The sequence below is a fragment of the Manacus vitellinus genome, unplaced genomic scaffold (genome assembly GCF_001715985.3).
Source record: "Manacus vitellinus isolate BGI_N305 unplaced genomic scaffold, ASM171598v3 scaffold_31_pilon, whole genome shotgun sequence".
NCBI classification, from domain to species: Eukaryota; Metazoa; Chordata; class Aves; order Passeriformes; family Pipridae; genus Manacus; species Manacus vitellinus.
The window spans coordinates 2,294,947-2,316,495 of NW_021940379.1; the positions used below are offsets into that span (position 1 = coordinate 2,294,947).

At 43.9% G+C, this 21,549-nt stretch overlaps 1 protein-coding gene across 1 annotated transcript in view; it reads right to left on the minus strand.

The window, feature by feature from the left end:
- Positions 1–118: 118 nt before the first annotated feature.
- The window catches only part of PTPN11 (protein tyrosine phosphatase non-receptor type 11), a 22,915-nt gene continuing 1,484 nt past the window's right edge, over positions 119–21,549 (minus strand). The window contains exons 2-16 of the mRNA XM_029961206.1: positions 17,176–17,323; positions 15,893–16,087; positions 14,607–14,799; positions 13,733–13,849; positions 13,140–13,253; positions 9,703–9,799; positions 9,077–9,156; positions 8,781–8,939; positions 5,609–5,740; positions 4,784–4,938; positions 4,119–4,186; positions 3,826–3,977; positions 950–1,062; positions 625–726; positions 119–330 (exon numbers count right to left, since the gene is read on the minus strand). Coding sequence (XP_029817066.1) covers positions 657–726; positions 950–1,062; positions 3,826–3,977; positions 4,119–4,186; positions 4,784–4,938; positions 5,609–5,740; positions 8,781–8,939; positions 9,077–9,156; positions 9,703–9,799; positions 13,140–13,253; positions 13,733–13,849; positions 14,607–14,799; positions 15,893–16,087; positions 17,176–17,323 — 1,793 coding nt within the window. The 3' untranslated portion in view covers positions 119–330; positions 625–656. The remainder of the gene's footprint in view (positions 331–624; positions 727–949; positions 1,063–3,825; positions 3,978–4,118; positions 4,187–4,783; positions 4,939–5,608; positions 5,741–8,780; positions 8,940–9,076; positions 9,157–9,702; positions 9,800–13,139; positions 13,254–13,732; positions 13,850–14,606; positions 14,800–15,892; positions 16,088–17,175; positions 17,324–21,549) is intronic.

A 21,549-nucleotide genomic window follows, 5' to 3' on the forward strand; every position in this document is an offset into this window, starting at 1 on the left:
AAGGAAAAAAAACCCCCACTAATAACCATACTGTGAAACAAAAATACTATTTAAAAAACACATGGATGACAGTCCAACAGTTTGCAGGATTCAAAACTGACTCTACAAAGTAGTTGTCTACATTGTAGAAGGGATTTCCTTTTATTTGGAAAATGAGCAAATCAGGTATTGGAGAGAAGAGATAAAAACCAATCTTTAGATGGTCTGAAGTTTTGCCTACTGTTGAAGGATTAAAACCGTAAATAAAAAGGTACCAAGCCCTCAGAGTTCACTGTTCATGTGAAGCTTCTTCCATCTCTTTCTTGACCTTTTTAAAAACCAGATTAATTTCTGGGAAAGAAAAAAAAAAGAATTATTTAGGAAAAACCCAGCAGTTATTTCTTATTCTGACATTATACAGAAATGCTCAATTTTGACTTGAAAAAGGCTTAAACTAAACCCAAAGTTTCAAACCTGGCTTAGAAACTGTGTGAGGTCTTGGCAGTAGAAGGTGAGATTATTAAAATTAAATTGAAATTAGCTTCTGGAATTTAGGCAGGGATAAATTAGAAGCATTTTGGGCATTATTGTGTGTATTTTCCCCAAAGTCCAGGCTGGACACCCCCCATCCCTGACCATACACACCTGCCTTGGCATGGGAGGCTCTGAACATCTTCTCATCTGAAACTCTTCTGCTGTTGCATCAGCCCCACATTTTCATATACTCTAGCACTATCTTCTCTCATTCTGAAATGAAACAAAGATTTAGAGTCCCAAGAATCCAGTTTGAGGAAAAAAATGTATTGCTCACACAATGTTATTCAGTGACAATTATTTTGCTCGATTTGTTTTCAGAGCAAAGCCCAAGGCAACAGTCCAGGGCAGGTTCTGGGAGAGCTCAGCCTCATTTGAGGTTCCTGATGAGTCAGTAGAGCTCAAAACTTCCACATGAGAGCAGAGATGAACTTACTCTGGACAGGTTGGGGTCGGGGTGCAGGGTGGGAGAGGGCTCTGATCCCCACTCGTCTGGTCCGATAAAGAATATTTAATGTTTGTGTACTCGTGACCTTTCCTCTTGCTCTTCTGTGAAGCAAAACACACCAAAAAGCCAGGTTTGGAATTAATCATGGAAAACAGTCATTGAAGCAGTGAAGCAATTACATGAGTAACTAAGCAAGGATGGTTTTAGAGGGAAGGTTTGTGAGGAGACAGCTCAGTTTGCAGATACGCAAACATGGAGAAAACCTAAAGGTTGGCTTGAGCTATGGATTACAAGACCTGAAAATCCTCATTTTTCCACATTCCCCTTTCCACCACAACATCCCAACCCTATGAACCAGCACTTGTACTCAACCTTCATCTTCCTTGGCAGAAGAAACCCCACTTTCATTCTTTAGCAGCCAGTGGGCTCCCCACTGACCTCATTTCCAGCTTGGAGATGTGGCCAACGGAGTAACAACGCTGTTTGCAGGATCTCTAATAAAATAATACCTGAGCCCATTAGGTTTGATATAAAAAGCAGCCAAGCTGTTATTTGGATGGTGCAGCATATGCTCCAGGCTGCAGCCAATTGTGCTGGCACTGAGCTCCAGATCCCGATGCTCCACACGGGAACTACACTGGGAAAGGGAGGGGATGTGGAGCTTTCATTTTCCACACAAATATTCACAAGATTAATATATTACAGCATGGGAATTAAAGCTTTACAGGGTACTAGGTTTGATTTTTTGTGTGGATTTGAGTTCCTTTACTGCTCCACCAAGTCCTGAGTAACTGGCCTGGCCCAATCTCACGACAGCAGAGGCTGTCGGAGCCTCCTGGGAGTTCTGGCTCCTGAATTCCCATTAAGAACATTCCTATGGCAATGCAGGTTGAAGCTTTTCCAAGATGCTCTTCTGAAACATGCTCAGAACTTGATAAATTTGTTCTAGTGTTTCACTGAACTTCTCCCCTCTCTGCTTTTCCTTGCTTTCAAACAGACCCCCAACTCCCAATTGATTGCCTGCTAAAAAATAACATTTAAGGAAACACCAAAGGTTCAAACTCTCTGTATTTTACAGTGTTATGGCTACAAACCATAAATAATGCCAAAAATACTCTGGAGCCCCAAAGTAGGGCTGGATTTCTACCCAAACTGCACAATAAAGGGCAGTTTAACTACAGGTGTGCTGGTCAGTAAAAGCAATCTAAAAAAACCCTGTCAGATCTATTCCTTAAACTGACTGAAACAGATAAAAAAAGCCAAGAAAAAGTAAATATCTGGCTTCTCTTCCTTCCACTTAATTCACTGTAATCATCCTTCCTAATTCAGAGTAACAGAAATGTGGTGAGAACTTGTTTCCTGGATGCAAGAGAATATACATTTTCACAGGGAAAAACTCCCAACCTAAACCAAATTCCTTCTGTTTTTCTACTATGCCTGTGGGAAGACAAGCAATATTTAACACAGCACTTAACTCCAGGAAAACTGAAGGCTCTCAGCATTGCAACGTTGGCAGAGCAGGGAAAGTCTGTCCTGAACACTAAGGAAAAGCAGGAATATCTCTGGGGAGGGATGCAGCTCCTCACAGATCCAGCTGGTTGTAAATCCTCCAGGACACGACACATAATGTGACTTCCCAATTCCTTTTCAGAGCTGCCTGAGCTCATCCAGATGGGAAGCAGAGGGGGAACAGGACCCCACGCTGGTCCCTACAAAGGGGCTCTAATTGTTCGGTTTTCCCCAATTTTCACTCTTTGCAATTAAAGCAAGTGTAGAGAAGAAGGTTCCAGAAATTCAAGTTTCTAAAAACACAGTGTTTCATTCCCAAATGGGATGAAATTCCAGCATTCTATCAATGAGACATTTCTTCTGTGCTCTCTCAAAACGTGCTCTGGAGCATTCCCAGTTCACCACATTCCTGCACACACCACAAGCTTTGCTTCGGGCTGAGAAGCTTTACATAGTTTTGTTCCTGCCACCAGTCATAGGTCAAGACCTCCTGAACTAAAGCAATGTTTTATTTCCAGTTCCTTCAATACCTGAGCCTTCTGAGTTGGTAATGGATGAACCACAACAGAGCCTCATCACTGCTCCACTTGATACCAAAACACCACTCAAACCTCATCACAGTAAAAAAGGCAGAGTTAAAGCTCTGCTTTGTAACTGCTACAGCAGAAAGGGGCTCAAAAGTTCAGGATGCAGAGCTTGTGGAACTGCACACACACACAGACACCAGGCGGCTCCAAGGAGAGGGGAAACAACAAAGCCACGGAAAAAAATCCACCTGAGGGATTTCTTGTTCTTCACTTTGTGTCTAATCACCACCAGAGCACACAAGAGTGTCCTGGGGAGAGCAGTCAAGGCTCCATCCTCTCAGTGAACAGGGCAAATAATCATGAAGGGAAACACAACCTCAGCTCTGCCACACTCCAGAGAGCCAAGGCTGGGCTGGGACACTCCAGCCCTGAGCTGGGATTAACACCTCACACTGGCACTAAGCTGGGCTGGGGGTTTATCTCCTGAGCAGCAAAGCAGCAGCAGAGACAAAGATATTGAAATTCTGAAACAAAAAGGTAAAAATCCCAGATGACCAGAGGTCAGGGCACAGAACAGAGACAGAATAATGTCAGTTCTTTATTCCAAACCAGGTAACTCCTGTAAAACACTGTGTAATTTGAGTGAAGGAATTACTTTAACAGGAAGGGTGAGGTGAAGGTCTTGTGGTTGTCACCACTTATTCCAAAGCCTTTCCCATCTTATCACACCAAATCACTCCTGTAACTGCTTTTTATTGGACACTGCACTGCAAAATCACCACTCATCCCTCAACCTTTCAAACAATTTGATATTCAGGACAAACAGACCTGCTCCTCCTCGATCCTGCGCTGGAGGGTTTCGATGTAGTGCTGCACTGCCATGTAAATAAACCTGTACTGGGCCTCTGTCTGCACCATTCCTGACCTCTGGGATCTCACCATCTGGATGGTCTTTGGAACATCAATATCACAGTCCACACCTGGGGAGAATCATCACAACATTAAACCAGGAAAATAAACACGCCAAGGTTGTAAATCACTGGAATCCTCTGTCAACACTCCTGTGGTTTTATCTGATGTTTCTGTCAAAGTCCCACAGGAAAATAAAAGGGGTGACCCACCTTTTTCTCTGATGATGTCAATGAGAATATCAATCACAATGAACGTCCCTGTTCGTCCGATCCCAGCACTGGAAAAAGAGAAAAAAAGGTTATTTGTTCTGCTCTTTCTGAACAGACCCCAAAACACCAACCCAAGAAAGAATCTCATATTAGGCTTCCAAATTATAGCCAGACTTAAACCACACAGCCAAAAGTGACCAGAGACCTCCTCAGTCTAACATGGAAGAGACAGAATTCATTAGGACTTTTGTACCTCAGCACTTTTAAACATCCCTGAATCAGAAAAAAAACCCACATAAGGTCAGATCTAAGATTTCCTTGCCTTATAAAAAGTCTCTCATTTATAAGCCCAGACTGAGGAGAGCCCTCCCAGATGGGATGGGATACTAGCATTTCCCTGATCCCACATCTGAAATGTGCCAGCCAAGGTTCCACCTTCTCATTCAACACCAGAAATCCTTATTTATACAAACAAGCTCACTCTGAAAGTCAACTGCTTCATGTGACATCCATCCAGAACATGACATTGTGCAAAACAGAAAGCAAAAACACCTGGACAGATGGAATTCCAAGCAGTTCCAAGGGAAAGTTGTCCTTTTTTTAGAGGTTTCAGTTCCCCAGGCCAAAGAGAGGAGCAGCAGGAGAAGCTCAGCCCATCACCTCACCTGCAGTGGACCACGACTGGTCCAGCATCAGGAATGCTCTCCTGCTTGTGGTGCACCTCCTCCAGGAAGTCCAGGACACCGCCAGGATCGCTGGGAACGCCGTGGTCGGGCCAGGTCCTGAAGTGGTACTGCCAGACTGTTCTCTCTGTGTTCCCCTGGGAGGGACAAGGCATGAAAACAAAACCCTTCAGAACAAATCCAGCTAAAGGAGCATTTATGGGGCAAAGCTGAGTCAGATGGGAAGGTGGCACTTCCAAATCCAACCTGCTGCTCAGTATCCACAACTCCTAAAGGAGGGAATAAGCCAGAGCCCTCCTGGCTTGACAAGTCAGTCACTAAATCCTGATTATTTGCTTCTCACATGGTTTGTTCTGCTCCCTGATCCGAATTGTTCCTTAACAACTCTAATTCCACACTAACTGTTTCCTTCCTCACCTTTTTATCCTTCCTTTAAGTGAACTTCCTACACGCTGGACCCACACACAACCTTTTCTTCTGGTGCAACCACCTCCATGAGAGAGAACAAATTCCTGGCTGGATTGAAGTGTGATCAGTTAAAAGCATCGTCCCTCTTTACACATTCCCTCCAAGCTCTGCAGCAGAGCATCTCCTGCCAAAAACTGCTTAGGTAGAAGAATCCTCAATTATCCCAAGGACAAAGAGAAAGATGGATGGAACTAAACGTGGAGCTTCAAAGAAAGACAGGGCTCAATTCATTAATCTTTTGGTGCTTTTATTGATTCCAAAGAAAGGGTCGATTTGTGCCAATTTTTGGGGGGGGATCTGCAACCTAAACTGAAAGGACAGAGTTACTCTCACACTTACCTGCCCAACTTTAGAAAGTTTAAGTTCTCTTAGCGTGTAATCATGTGCTGCGCTCTCCTTAACATTCCGGACACGCATCACCCCGTATTCCTTCAGGGAATATTCATCAGGCCAGTACTTGACACATTTACTCTGCAAGATTTAAAACCAAGAAACAGCACAAAAGGAATAATCAGCCAGAAAAAAAAAAACAAAACGGCTGTTTTGCAAACTGCTTAACATATTTCTGGAGCTTTAATTTCAGAACACACAGAGGACAATTCCTCCCACCAACTGCTGACAAGGTAAAGTGCATTTAAGTGTCTCTTCTCCATAACAACCACTGGATGATTTCAAACAGGTACAGGCAATTTCTCCTCTTATCAGCTTTTGTGATCATATTAGAACCTGCTGTGCCTGGATAATTTCAAAACTCGAAGATTAAAATATTGCATCTCCAGGTTTCAAAACACTGAATTCCCAGCAGAAAGCTGCAGCCTTGCAGGTTATCCTACAACCAAAACCCACCAGGCTTGAAAATAAATACAAGTAAACCATTTTTAGCAGAAATTCAACTTGGATGCTTGCTTTTCCATGCCTGCTTTTCCATGCCTTGGAGCAGGAAGGACTAACACAGGTCTAATTCAATCCCCAGGGAATTGCTCCCTGGGCAGGGCACTGAAGCCTTGTGTGTCTGTGGCTTCTGGAACATAAAGCTTTTGGTGTTCTGCTTCTCCATCCAGATTATCTGTGGCCAGGGATATATTCCATCCACTGAGGGATGGATTCACCTATGGCCACTTGGATTTGGTTCCTGTGACAGGTCAGGAAAGAGCAACTCCAGGGAATGAAGCATGAAATGAGAAATTACAGCAGGTGCAGCTTCCAGGAACGGCAAACACAGCCCAAACACCAAGTCCCACAAAGAAATATTGTCTATTTGCAGCTCCTCCTGCATATTTATGAGAAAACACGGCACAAGGAAGTTTCTTCTGCCAACCCAAGATAGAGGAAGATGGTTGAAAACACAATTTGCAGCCTATTTAGGCAACAAGCTGCTTTTGTGTTATTTTTGCCCTTCTTTCCCTGTCATAAGGGTAGAAACTAAAGAAAAGATGTTGCTCTTGGTGGGTTCCAACATAAATAACTTGCAGTTTCAACACAGAGCTCTGAACACGAGAGCAGTTGGTAGAGCAAGTCTGAACAGTGACATGATGTTAAAATTAGCTTTATTCTGCCAGAGGGGTTGCATTTATTACTGGCTCCATGGATTGGCTCCAAAACCCCACTTTTTTAATTTGTAAGTATTTGCTGTTTCTGCAGAACTCGCTGCAGAGCTGAGATGTCTCTCAGTTCCTCCTTTCCTTGGGCAATGTGCTCCTGAATTTCAGTTCTGGTGCAGAGAGTTCTCCTTCCTGCAGGTCTGAAATCTTGGCCTGAGATAAAAAAGCTTTGCTTTTCTATCAGGACTGTTATTTGCAATTCTTTAAGAAGTGAAATATGCAGCAAAAAACAATAAAGGGTAGAGAAAAAATCATCAATGCAGCACTGATGGAGTGATCAGGCACTGAAGTGTTTTCTCCAGCAAACTTTGGGAAGAATAATGGAGAAACTGCAGAGGAGAAAAGGCCATTCAGAAGGTTATTGAAAAAATAATAAATGACTTGAAGAAAAGAGAGGTGTACTGAAGGTAACTCTTCCAAAACAACCCCATAATTTATTTCTTTTCTTCCCAAACAAAGAACTAAGAGGGATGTCACTGGAAAGGGGGAGCTTCTCCCTCCTTCAGTGCATTCTCAGGAAGGAAACACAAATCCTGTCCCTTTATAAGGGGGATGAATGGGCAGAAGTTTAAAAGGCTAAAAAAAGGATTCACAAGGCAAAGTCTAAACCAAATAAAGGCAGCTTTGACATCTCAACTGGGGGGAGAAGCCAATAAAATCCACTATTTGTCTTCAGTCCATACATACAAAGCTTGTTCTTGTAACGGGTGAGGAACCCCTGCAATTATCACTCACCCCTAGAAAAACTTCTCTGCACTTTTAATTTGGTTTTTTTCCCAAGTGATGCTCCCCTGACAAGGTACCAGCTTTCCATTCAGAACCAAATCAGGAAATAGTGAAAAAGGTAAAAAGCTGGACAATAGTGATGGCAGAAGCATAGAAAATTAAAAAAAAAAAAAAGGAGAGAGAGCAGAAAATGTTTATCAAACAGAAAAAGGATCAGAAGCACCAAATTCCAAAGATAAATCCATACAATACACAGGAAGCTGTGTGTGAGTGCTGCCAGGATATCAGTGTTCAACTATTTCCTATTCTTTCCTGCCACATGTCTTTAGGAGCCAGAAACAAAGTGAAAACCTCAGGTTTGGCAGAGGACAGGGAGCAAGACGAGATCAAAGGTAAAGGGAGGTTCTTGGGATAAACCACTGCAGGAAAGTTTCGGTTTTGAGAGCATCAAACCCTGCCAGAGCAGCTCCCAGGGGGTGGGCAGGAAGCTGTGTCCATGCAGAACAGGGCAGGCAAAGCACCTGACTCAGGAATAAAAGTGCTAAATCCCACCTGGCTGGGGATTCCAACCAGGCATTTCCAGCTGGAATCACCAGCTCAGCACAGAGTAATAAAGTTTTCCAGCCTGGAAAGTTGAGTCAGAAGAGGGAACAGCACTGGAGTAACGTGACCTGAACGAGATGAATGTGGGGCAACAACTCTCACATGATAATGCGGGTTTTAGGTAAGAAACATCATCTCTGTTCATCTTGTAATAAAAAAGCCCCATAATTCTGCTTTTCCAGTGAAGTATATCCAGGCTTGATCAGCTGAAATTAATGGGAAGACCTTTGTTACAGGAAGAGGGAGTTTACCCCTCCAAGAACACAGAATTCCTGCCTGGCTCCATCTCACATTCCAGTGCCTCATTCCCTGAACAAGTTTAAAATACACAGATGCACATTCAGTAGACAAAATTAAATCAGTCAACCCTTAGAAAAGGGAGGCCTGATGGTATGACAGGAGGATATCCTCAATTCCCACAGGCACCAATAGAAAAAGGACACTCAGCACCTTCCAGAGCTCCAATGAATCTGGTGGCACACCAGATTCCAGCTATAAATCAATTTATCCCAGTCACTTTAGTCCTTACTTGCCCTCAAATGCCATGACCTTTCCCAAGGCCAGTTCAAGCCTGATTTTACCTTTCCTCTTTCCACTTCTTTTGTGGTCATAACAATAACTCTGGAATTCTCCTGGAACACCATCCTCCAGAAATCATTCACTGTGTTCTGTAGGCAACCTTGAGTAGCAATGTAGCTTTTTTTTGGCTTTGAGTTGTTGCACTTGGTTTCAAACTCAGGCTAGAGAGAAAAAACAAACAAACAAACAAACAACAGTTCAGCAAGTGGTGACAAGACTCACCTGAATTTAGGTGAATATGATAAAGAGGAGACATGGGATGTGCCATGAAGGCTCCTGGAGGTGGGAATATACTCACCATAATAATATTAGCATTGATATAGTCTGAAACAGGTTCATTGGGATCCCCATCGTGGAGAACAACTCTGGTGTGATCAACTGGAAGAATATATATGGATGTTAAGCACTTGCATCCTACACTTGTGAACACACAGAAGCCTTGAAGTTGTTAAACTTGGTAAATTAGTGATTAGAATATTCCAGACTTCCTCTTTTGCCATTTCTTGCCATAACAAGCTCAACCAAAACAAGGCTCCACATCCCCTGGTAACTCAGGAGCACGTGGACAGTCAAACAAACAGCCTCTGGATTTGCACATTGCAGTTTTGTCCAACAAAATAATCCTCTTAAATTTAAGTATTTCAGCTTGTTGAATAACAGTTTAGGAGATGGGAGGCTTTGAAATGAAAACTGAAGATAAAAGAAAACAAAAATTGGGGATGGAAATACGAGTATCTACAAAGTGCAAGTGTTGGAACACAAACTGGAAATCACACGGGCTCCTTCTGACAACATAAAGGGGGAAATTATCATTAAAGAGAAGCAAAAGCCCAGTGGTGCTTAATTAACCCTGTGTTTGGGAGTTAAGAAAATAAAGCCTAGAAGGGCAGCAGGCTGAGGTGACAAAGACAAATCAATACTTACAGGGTAGGATGTTTTTGTATCTATTTTTGTTCTTGTTCTCCTGGCGCTGCCCTTCCTTACGGCTGTAGAGGAGTTTGCATTCCTGCTGCTGCAGAGTCTGAAGGGAAACAGCACAGAGACCTGGCTCAATAAAAGCAGGATGGACTGTTCACCACCATCCCAGCAATCCCTTCTCCCAGAGAAAAGGGGAATTAGGTAAGTACAAACAGGGTTATCCATAAATCCTTCTAGTCCAGAAACACACCCGAGTGAGGATTTCTCTCGCAGGGAAGGAGCTCGTTTCTCAGTTCCTGGTACACAATTAATGTGACAGGGACAACAGCAATTCCATACTTTTCCAGCCATGCTCCTAAGTGGCATTTCTCCCTATTTCAATGAAGTTTTAATCCCAAAGCAGCACTGGCCTGACTTAAAGGAACATTCAGGCTCTAGAAGCTGCTCCCCCTGATTATTCCCACCCTTAAGACTCTCCCAGGCATTTCTTTTACTTAAAGCTTGGCCATGTCAGGCACATTTGCTCACTCCTGTTTCAGTCCCTGTTATTGTTGCTGCCTCACTTAATGACCTTGGACAATTAGGCTCATCCTAAAGGCAGAGGAATATCAGAGATGCAAAATTTTATGCTTGTAAAGCAAAAGACTGAAAGCACATCTCTCTAAAGCATTTGTTGTGGAATCCAAGCAAAAGCTAAACTTTTCAGCAGGTTAAAAAATTGAAGCAATTAAGTGTGTGGAAACCACAGTTTCAAACCCATCTTCCTTCACAGAGTTAATTATTATTGCTTGGAGCCTCCCTGAGGAGAGATCCATGAGCAGCAGCGACTCCTAACAAGCCCATTAAGGGATGTACACAATGCAGCCATCAATCTGCAACATCCTCCTCGATTCCACTGCAACACCCAAGCACAAAGCTCCCCAAATAACCATTTTTCAGAAGGAAAAACATTACAAGGACTGTCAACATTTCTGTCTGCTGGTTCACGGGACGAGAGGTACATTCTTGCCTGAAGACAAGTAATTTATAACCACCATCTGGGCTGGCAGCTCAAAAACAGCACAGACAGAGATCCATGGGCAACCTGGAGTTTGCTCCCTGCCTCCAGCCACCAAGGTGGACAGCTGGAGCTTCCCTGAGGTGAGTGGAAAAGGATGGCACTAAAACTGCCAGGAGATTGTTTCATTTCCAAAACAACCCAAGGTTTAGTGCTGACCTCACCAACAGCAGTTAGTTAGTTAGAAGGGGAAAGGGGAGAGCAAAGTCTCACAGGTAAAAGCTTTAATTTCTTCCATTTACTTTTCCTGTAAGACTTTTCCTGGCTTTTAAGGACCCACTGATAAATCCATTACAAGACAAAGTTAGTCAACACCGGAGGTCAGGAAAGTCCTAACTGTGAATTAATAGCTCAGTTATATTTAATAGAGCAACAATCCCTTCCTGAACTCATCACACAAGAGAACCCCTCTCATTAATTCAGAGCTCCCAGCACCAACTACAAGGAGAAGACAACTGGGTACATTTTTTCCTTTTTTATGCCCTCTGAATAAGAGCAAGACATGCTTAAGACTTCAGGAAAGCCAACAGACACCCTTTGCTTGGCTAATTTGGAAATGCTGGGCTAAATCCCACAGCAACCACAGGCACAATGTCTGTGCCTGTGTCATGATACAACAGAACACACACTAATTACTTGGCCAAAGCAGGTAATTCCCATATGGAAGTCCACTCAATCTTCCCAACCCTCCAGGCCCCAGGTCCAAGTTCATGTGTTGAATTCTGCAAGGAAAGCAACTCAGAGGTTGAGGCCAATTTACCTCCAGTCAAACTCACAAGCAGTGGATGAGAACTGCTCCCATGGGATCCCCCATCCCACTGTCAGGGGAAAGCAGAGAGAGGCTCAAGGCCCAGCAGTGGCCAGAGCAGGGATTGTGACCATTCTGACCATTCAGCAGCCCTGGCTCAAGGACTGTCCCTCCACACTGGGCACATGGGGAGAGGAGAAAGCCTAATCCTCATTTTATCATTTCCCAGTGCCACAAGTTCACCTTCTGATATTCCACCCACACTCATAGTGAAATGTGTTACCCCTTTGGTAACTCTTCACTTTTCATGGATTTCTTTCTCCCTTCCTGACAATAATCTCAGAGCACACTGGTCAGCACATTCAGTTGATGGATATCTCTGATCCAAAAGGAGTTTCTCCAAACAGCATCACAGACCAAACCAGCCTCTGGCACAGCCCAGCACTTCCCAGTTTCCTGTTGCCATCTGCTGGTGGAATTCCAGACTCCACCGGTGGTTTCCTTATGTGTGTGTGTGTGTGTGTGTGGTATAAACCAGTCCATGATACAGACCCTGGAGTGTTCCAGGACGGGTTGGACAGGGCTTGGAGTAACCAGGGCTAGTGGAAGGTGTCCCTGCCCATGGCAGGGATGAGATGAACTCGTTGGAAGGGACCTTAAAGCTCATCTCATTCCACCCCCTCCCATGGGCAGGGACACCTTCCACTAGCCCAGGTTGCTCCAAGCCCCATCCAACCTGGCCTGTAACACTTCCAGGGATGGGGCAGCCACAGCTTCTCTGGGCAACCTGTGCCAGGGCCTCCCCACCCTCACAGGGAGGAATTTCTTCCCAATATCCCATCTAAACCTACTCTCTTTCAATTTGAAGCCATTCCCCCCCTTCATTTACACTCTTTCCGGGAGGAAATTGGAATTTGGAATTGGAAATTGGAATTTTGGCTGCAGGGCAGAAATCAAACACCAAAACAAACCAAAAATAGATCTCCAGAAGTCCAAGGAATACATTTAATCAATGCTGCTTCCTCTCAGAGCTTTAAGATCCCCAAAAATGACCATCAAAAGGTCAGAACGTCCATCAAAAAGCCACAAGGAAAGGGTGTTTACTGACTGAAAAATCCCATGGGATTTAAAGCCATAGTCCCCAACTTGCCAAAGGAGGAAGGAACCCAATGGATTGTCCTGGTGGGCCAGTGGCACAGGAGGCTCCCTCCTGGTGCAGCTGGGAGGATACCCAGGACGGATTGTGCCAAGTACTGGATGAATAGCACTGGAGAACATCATTAACTCTGAGACTGAGGGAAAAAGGCAAATATTTCCCTCCCCAGGAGTAGAGCTGGTAAAATTTAAACACATGGAGATGGGAGCTAGACCAAGGATCTGAAGTGATGGAAGTAGCATTGAAGAACATCATTAACACTCAAACTCAGGGAAAAAGGCAAATATTTCTCTCCCCAGGAGTGGAGCTGGTAGAATTTAAACACATGGAGATGGGAGAAGAACAGGGATGTGAGGTGGCAGAGGGGGAGAGGGAAGCTTGTTACTGCCAGGAAGGCAGTAACAAACCTAAAAAACCCTAAAAAATCTTATCTTTTAGTAGTGTGGATTTAATCCCATAACCCTTGGAATGCACTGAAGTACCTCAAACTCCTCCCAGAAGCCCTGCTTGACTTTGTCCGTGGTCTCGGCCAGTTTGCTGAGCTCCCGCACGCGGCTCTCGATCTCGGCGGCGTTAATTCGGGTCGTGTTCAGGGGCTGAGAGACACAGACAGCAGAGGCTGAACAAACAACTACTGTGAAAAGACAACTAAAACACAGTCCTCTAAGCTAAGGATGTTTTATCCAGGAATTCCTGGATCCAAGCACCTCTTTGACTTCAAAACTTCGGAGTTCCCGCAACGAGGGGCAGCGAGGAAGGGACAGTGAGCAAGGGCTTTTAGAATCATAGTTTTTATTTAATACATTAAGTCCCTCATTTCTGGACTCTCCCTGCAATCCCTGTGGACCACAATGACACTGGGAAGTTCTGACACATCAGAGACAAGTTTATCCCTTTACAGGCATAAAGGAAATTGCTTCCCATTTAAATGACTTTATTTCATGAAGTTTAGTTCTGCATTTTTGCAACAGGAAAGAAAAGGTCTTGCATATGGACCTTGCATATGGAAAACCTGCACTTTCACAATATATTCTGAGGGTAGCAGAGCTCTGGGGTGTCTTCTCCGTTCACTCACCTGTTTGAGCTGCAACACTGTGCCCAAAGTCTCCACCATGGGGTTCTTCTTGTAATGTTCCACCAGGTCTGTCAGAGAGTCAAACTTCTCCCCTCCACCAACATCATATTTCAGCTCCTTCAAAGACAGATGCTCATCAAAACAAATGCACTTCCCACAGTGACACCTGCACTGACAGCACCTTTGGGCTGTGCATCACAGCAGAAATTATCTCTCAACCAGATGGAGAAGACTCATAAAATCCTTCTAAGGGATGGCAGAACCTCAATAACAGAAACACACACACACTATGGAGGGCATGAACCTTTTGGTCATCTCACTGAAAATCAGTTTATCTGGGGTTCAGTCAGCTCAAGATACTGGAGCTACAGGATGAGAATCCAGGAATTAGGAATCTGAATTGATTTCCAAAGCTAAATGTGCCCTGAAAGGCTGGTACTGCCTCGCACCTGCCTATTTTAAGGAAGCAATGCCAAGTTATTTTCCTCAATGTCATAAATGCTACTACTAGTCAACTGCAAATCAAAGAGGGTTTCTTAAAAAAAATAAAAATATTCTGGTAGTTTTTACATGGTCCTTGTAGGCCATTTCTGCCTCCAAACTACTTCAGTTATTGCAGTTTAGTTGTTTTAATACAATTAAGTTGTTGCACTGCCTTCTGGCATAACAGAAGTAAAAGAAAATGACATAAAACAACCCCTGATGGAATTTTGGTGCTGTCACATGAGTTCATTGGATCAAACACCTGATCTGTGTCACCCCCAGGGAAAGAGGGATGGATCCAGCAATCCGTGGGGAGGTGGAAGGTGAACCTCCTGTTCAAATCCCACAGCCCATGGAATTCTCTGCTAAAAGGAGCCCGTGGTTTCCATACCTGGCAGTGGATCATGACATGTGTCACCTTGGATTTGCCATCATTGCTCTCTCCTTTATCATCTCCTGTCCTCACAGAGAGGACAAAGTCCCCAGGGTGGCTCTGGCTCTCCCGCACAAGGAAACTTCCATGTTTTCCTTTCTCTGTTAAGAGCTTTTCAGCTTCTCTTCCAGAGAGATGTCCATGAAACCACCTTTAAATAAACATACAGAGAGAGACCCCGCTTATCATTCCAGCCATGGCTGAATCCACTTGTTCCAATTATTAATTATAAATAAAATCCTTGTGTTCACTGAACATTGTCCAGCTCCACAGGAAGCCTCAGTTTATAAAAATAATATATAAAATCAGCCTTGGAAGTACATGCACACACAGGAGTGAAGACAGAAACACTTCAAAGCACTTCCACAGGTGCTGACATTTGAATTTCACACACTTTGATTTGGATCCTTCACAACAGTCCCAATGGATTCCCTGGTGTCCAACAAACACCAGCTCACATTGCAACCTCCTCCTCAGCCAAGGTGTTCATTCTGCTTTTATTTCCTTCATGAAACCACACTTTCCTGATAAACCTGTGGGAACTTCACATCTTTGAGACCTTACCCTTCCATCCCATTAGGAAGTGGACAGGATAATCTCAGCAATCTCATTTCTTGAGGAAATAAAGCCAAAAAACCAGCAATCCTCCCCACCACTGTTAAATACAAGACACTCTGAGTAGTGAGAGAACTTGTGTGGATATTTTCCCTTGTTCCTTCACTTCCAGGGATAAACAGATACCTGCTGGCCACAGAGGTTTATTTCTGACACCTCCATAATTCCTCAGGTTTAACATCTCAGATTCTCCTTATTAACCACGTTCCTCAAACCGGGATTGGAGGAATTTGAGGATTGGTATGTCATTCACATTCTCACACTGCTAGAGTTATATAGTTATAACTAGAACTATAACGTTATGTCCAGAAATTGACCTGGGAATTCCTTGCAGCTTCAGAAGAACTTCTACAATAAAACATTCTCCTAGTTAAAATAAAGGGAATTATTCCCTCCTTTTAGGTCTTGTATCACACAAGGAAGAATGTTGAAGTAAACAGGTTCTGAGGCTTAAATTGCTTCACCTTTAGCCATGTTTATTAACCTACTTTGCAAGGAATCTCCCAGAAATTACTCCAAGACAGGGGCCACCCTCTCCTCAAATGAAGACTGGCTGCAGTGTTAGGAGGGACACAGGGCATTTATTAAGAAGCAGGTGGGCCCTGAGGTTCCACCACCACTTCTCTGACCTTTCTGATGTAGGATCAGCACAATTCAGTGGATATTTCAACTCTATGACATCTCCATTCTTCTCCTTGAGCTGCCCATGGTGTTCCATGTAGTACTGGACCAGCTCAGCCAGCGTGGCAAACTTCTCTCCCCCGTACAGGTCATAGTAGTCCCCTGTGTTCTGGATCTTGATGTGGGTCACGGCTCCAGTTCGTCTGGTATTGGAAACACAGGGGAAAAAAAACCCCCACAAATCAGCTGATGGCAAATCAATCCCTTTTATATTTAGTGTTCTGCTGCCTGAGCTGGAGAAATCCATACTCACATTTGCAGCACTTTGTAACTGAATATTGCAGAGGAGCAGAGTTAGTGCCCCTCTGAAGTCGCTTCAGACACATTGCAGTGGCTTGTCGGTCCAGCAGCCAGGAAAAATAGGAAAAAATATCATACTGAAGGGATCCTTGAAGCCAGTGCAAGCTCTGCGGCCTCACAATCTCCATTAGGAACCCCTCAGAGCCCCAAAATTGCTCATACAAGCACAAGGGTGGAGGGCTCAGAATTCAGCATTCAAAGAGACCCATCAGAGCTGGTTTGCTCCTTTCCCAGAACTTCCCAGCAGCTCCTGAGGTCCCTCCTCAGTAAACAGTTTTGCTCCCACAGTCTCCAATATTAAGGAAGAACAGCTCCCTGCAGGATTCCCCTCCTATGCCTCAAGGCCTGTTATCTCAGAAGCATCCAAGCACCAGAATTCTTATCACCAATCCCACTTTTCCCTTTTCCTTTATCTACTTCCTCTTGCTGTCCTTTCCCCATCCCCACTACTGGACACACATGGGACAACTGGCACAAAAGGCCTATTTTGGAAGCTGAAAAAGCATCACAGTTGCCCTCAAAAACTTGCTGACTTTTCCTGTACGAGGAGAGGCTGCAGAGCATTTCCTGCATGTGCTTGATCCCTAATTCCCATCATCTCTGCTGCTTCCAGATGGTTATCAAACAGATTTTTAAAGGGCTAAAAGTAATGCTGTCATCAACCTACTTCTGCTTCCCCTGAACCTTTTTGTCCCTCTAAAATCAGAATTCACTCCCCTCCAATCTATAGTTTCCCCAAGTTGGGTAAAATTTGAGAACATTGGCAGGGAAAATGGGAGGAAAATAAGAGGGAAAAGTCAGCATTAAAAAGTGATTTGCACGTTATTTCACCTCTTACAAGTAGTTCATCCACAACTTTTTCCCTGCAGAACAGCACTAAATGAAGACCTTTATCAGTCTGGGGAGAAGGAGTGAAAATATTTCAGCTCACCTGACAGAGAGGGTAAAGTCTCCTGGGTTACTTTTGCTGGGCCGGGCCAGGAAGCTGCCATCCACCCCTCTTGTTAACAGCAGGTTTTCTGCCTCCACCCCAGTAATATTTGGATGAAACCATCTAAAAGAGATTAAAAATAAAGAATCTTAAGAAATAAACAGAAGATCTTCTGGTTTTCAGAGTTAACTTCCACAGGATTAAACAGAGCGATCCAACGGCTTCAAAACGAGGAAGGGATGAATTTTGGTGCTAAATTAATAAAAATCTCCATTCATTATTTGTTTCATATTGCATTGCAATTTTATGTATTGGCAAGAGAAGCTCTGAAAGGGAAAGAACTCCATTCACACATACTGGGTTAAAATGGTATCAAAGACACACAACATAAACACAGACCAGAAGTCCTATTTCCTTACTCCAGGAAGACATGACACACAAAGAAACTCAGAGACAAACAGGAAAAATACCTAAAAATAAAACAAAACATCCCCTGTGCCACTTGACAACATTTTAAAGGTTAAAAATGCAACAAAACCTCATGTTTTAGGGCACAGGCTGAGAAGGGTCAGGAAGCAACTCCACTTGAGAACAACCTACTCCTCTTCCACCTTCGCCAAAGAATGCGGTGCTGGGGTCGGATAAATCCCACTTAAATACAACCCCAGAGGAATCTCAGATTGATCTTCACCACCCACAAAGGGCCCTGAATGACTAACACAGAGCCAAGGCTGGATCTGGGCTGTGGCCAAGAGGATCCATGTCCCACCTCTGGCATTAACTTCGGACAGACTCATCCGGAGCCGTTCCATAACACACCTGCCTTTGCTCTTAGCCGGAATTCCCAAGTTTTATTACACTCCTGGAGCACTAAACAACATCCCTGTGCTCTGGATGAAAGGCTTTGTCACAATTGTACTTGGCAATTACGAGACCACCTTTAATTTTCAGAATTAAATCAGAAAAATCCTCATCCCTTTTCCTTTATCTCCTTCTACTGAGCGGGAAGAACTGAGGTTGCTGCTCTTGGTACAGAAAGTTTTGGCTTCTCCAAAGTAACCCAGAAGACTCCATAACCAGTCTCTTTACAGATATAGGAGTGTTATAGCTACAAAAACTTCCATAGCATTCCTGAGCCTTCCTGATCCAGTCAGCATTTCATGCTAAATTGCTAAATCAGCAAAATACGAGAGTGCAAATCTAAATTTAGGACTATTAATTCAATTGCTTCAGCAATTCCTTCTCTACTGAAAAGTTGACAATATTCCCACCAAGGCTTCATCCAGCCTGTTCTCTTCAGAAATGGATTCTCATGGAAACATTCTGAAGAGTTTTACAGATCCTAGAATATTATTAATTAATTAATTATATTTATTAAGTAAATGATTATTCTTGTTCACCTTGCTTTTTTTGCCTAGTTAATAATATTCTGCTTACACCGAGAAAATCTAGTGAAAACTCCCTATTTTGCACTGAAAAACAACAGAAAAATCAAAACTATGCAGCATGGGACAGGAGAAAATATTAAAATACTTCCAAGTTATCACAGCAGGTGGGGATGAATTAATTAATAATGCTACATTTACGTAATGACTATTCAAAGGTCAAGAAAAGGTCTGGTTTGATGCAGTGTCGAAAACCAAACCACACAAGCATCAGTACCTGGGGTGAAATGAACATTAAATAATATATTTCAGCATGACAGGTAATAGCTGATGATATATTTATGATATATTTACAACACTTCCGTTCCCAAAATTTTACTTTCATTAGGAGAAAACAAAACAAAAAAAAATCTGCACAAAGAAAGTGCAGCAACATTTTGAACAGTTCACAATCTTTCTAAATATGCACAGGATTCAAGAGAAACCTTTGCAAGTTTTTGAGTTCATATAAAAAAAATATATAAACATACAAAGGAGGAATTATTGGAATTAGTTTTCCAGGTTTATTATATGGTGACATTCCATAAACTTTAATTAATAGAGTATCTTCTATATCTTATAAATTCTAATGCACCTGGAAGTAAGTGTACATGAGCTGTTAAAAAGATGTGAAAAAAACAGAAAAATAATACTTTAATGCATGGAGGGGACTACAAATAACTTGCTATTTAACAAGTATTTAAAGGAGAGGTTAAAAAGATGATACACTGTGTAAAACCCCAAATCTCACCCCCAAACACAAAGCAATTCCTACTGAAGATGCCAAAGCCAAGTAGCAAAGCCAAGCTCCACCTGGGAGGGTGATAGGTTTTATTGCACTTTATATAACTTTGGTTCTGATGGCAACTTGTCCTCCTGCTCCCTCATCTCTGTATTTTTGGCTTTGAGTAGGAAGGTGCATTTGTCAGGCACCCCAAATAGAAAAATGGGGGTGTCAGTGATCCCTGCTCGGCGGTTCCGGCCCCGGGACCAGGATCTGCATTTGAAGTGCTGCCACCACATGTGTCCTTTGAACCTTGGGCTGCATCCCTTCCAAAAAAAAAAAAACTGGAGGAGAGAGCACACACCCCCCAGTAACACAACCCCCAGCCAGGACCTTCTCCTGCACTTCCTTTTATAGGGATGGAATGTATTTTGGGCTTTTTATCCTGCTTTCCCTCTCCAGTCTCTCCCAGCAGCAGGTGCAGAGCTCTCCCAGCCAAGGGCAGTAAATACAATCACAGGAGTAACACAACACACACAAACCCACACTCTGATTAAACTGGCTCCTCACCATCATTCCCAGTAGCAATTCCAAGTCAGGGGTCAGAACACACCATTCCCAGTCCCTTATTAATTTACAAAGTTGGTAAAAGAGCGGGGTCTCGTTTACAAAACTCAGGGGCATCAGCTAAGCAAGGAACCTTTTGATGAAAAATAATTCACGGCAGGAAATCCAGCCTTCCCACAATTATCCCTTTTTTTGTAACCGTGGTCCAGAGAAGACCAGCAGGATCTGTGCTCCCCAAGTCCCACACTGCCAGCACATTCCCTCTTACCAAATGAAGAGAGAAAAAGAGAGAAATCAATACAATTTTCCATGCTGGCACTGGGTTTTTCTAATCACCTTTCCAAGAGCAGGAGAGATGAAATCAGTTCTGTCTCAGCTGTCACAGCCCCAGCACTCGGGAGGCACTGATGGGTGGGTTAATTACTCCTATTTTTAGGCTCATCAGTTGATATTTCTCAGCTTTTTTTTCAGTCTCCCTCACAAGTTACAATTTCAAGCTCTGAGCAGAAGCAGTGTTTCCCAAAGTGTTTCCAAAAGGTAACTTGTATCCTTGTTCTGCCAGGAAGGATACAAGTTGTCAGCAGGGCCATCCAGAACACCCAACATGCACTGGAGATCCTACACACGCCCAAAAAAACCCCAAATCCAACTATAAAAGGCCATGCATTGAACCCAACCTATACAGATCCACCTTCTTAAGCAGAACAAGAAAGAGGACAAGTCACCATGAAGAAATTAGAGTTTAATAGGTATTACTTATTAAAAGAGGTGAATTCAAGAGGTGAATCAATCGAAGCTGTGGCTGCCCCATCCCTGGAAGTGTTCAAGGGGGTTTGGAACAACCTGGTGTAGTGGAAACCCTCATGGCAAAGGGTGGAATGGGATGAGCTTTAAGGTCCCTTCCAACCCAAACCATTCAGTGGTTCTGTGAATCTCAGAATGGGTATTAAAAAGGACAAAGATGTTTATATTCTTTACCATGACAGTAATTCCTCTCAAGTCTAACGTTCACCTAAACCTCTCAGCCCCAAAGGACACTTACTGCCAGACAAACACCAAATTACCTTATGGACACTGAGAAACTACAACAAAAAAAAAGCTGTTTATCATCGTGGTTTTCAACTCCACAGGGTTTTGAAATTAACGTGAGTGCTGATGATAAACGAGGAGCCCAGGGAGGGGGCTCAGGAACACTCATTGTACAGCCGGGTCACCTCTGAGGGTCTGGAAGTCCCCAGTGCCTGTCCCGTGTTGGCAACACGAGTCCCCCCGGCCCCGGCACTGGGTGGGTGCCACACACAATGAATTTATCTCTCAACTCACGGGAACGTGGGGAGACCCCTCTGAACCCCCGAAATCGGTGGGACCGGGCCAGCTCCGGCTACCGAAGCCACATGGACGCCTCGCCTTCCCCCGGACATCCCCCCGTCAACGGGCGGGGGTGAGGGTGCAGGAGCGGGGGAAGCCCCTGGGAATGGGAGAGGTGGGAGGTGCAGGAGAAGGGGGATCTCCCCATGAACGGGCCGGGAGCGCGGACATTCCCACGGGAAAGGGAGGGGTGGGAGGTGCAGGAGCGGGGGAAGCCCCTGGGAATGGGAGAGGTGGGAGGTGCAGGAGAAGGGGGATCTCCCCGCGAACGGGCCGGGAGCGCGGACATTC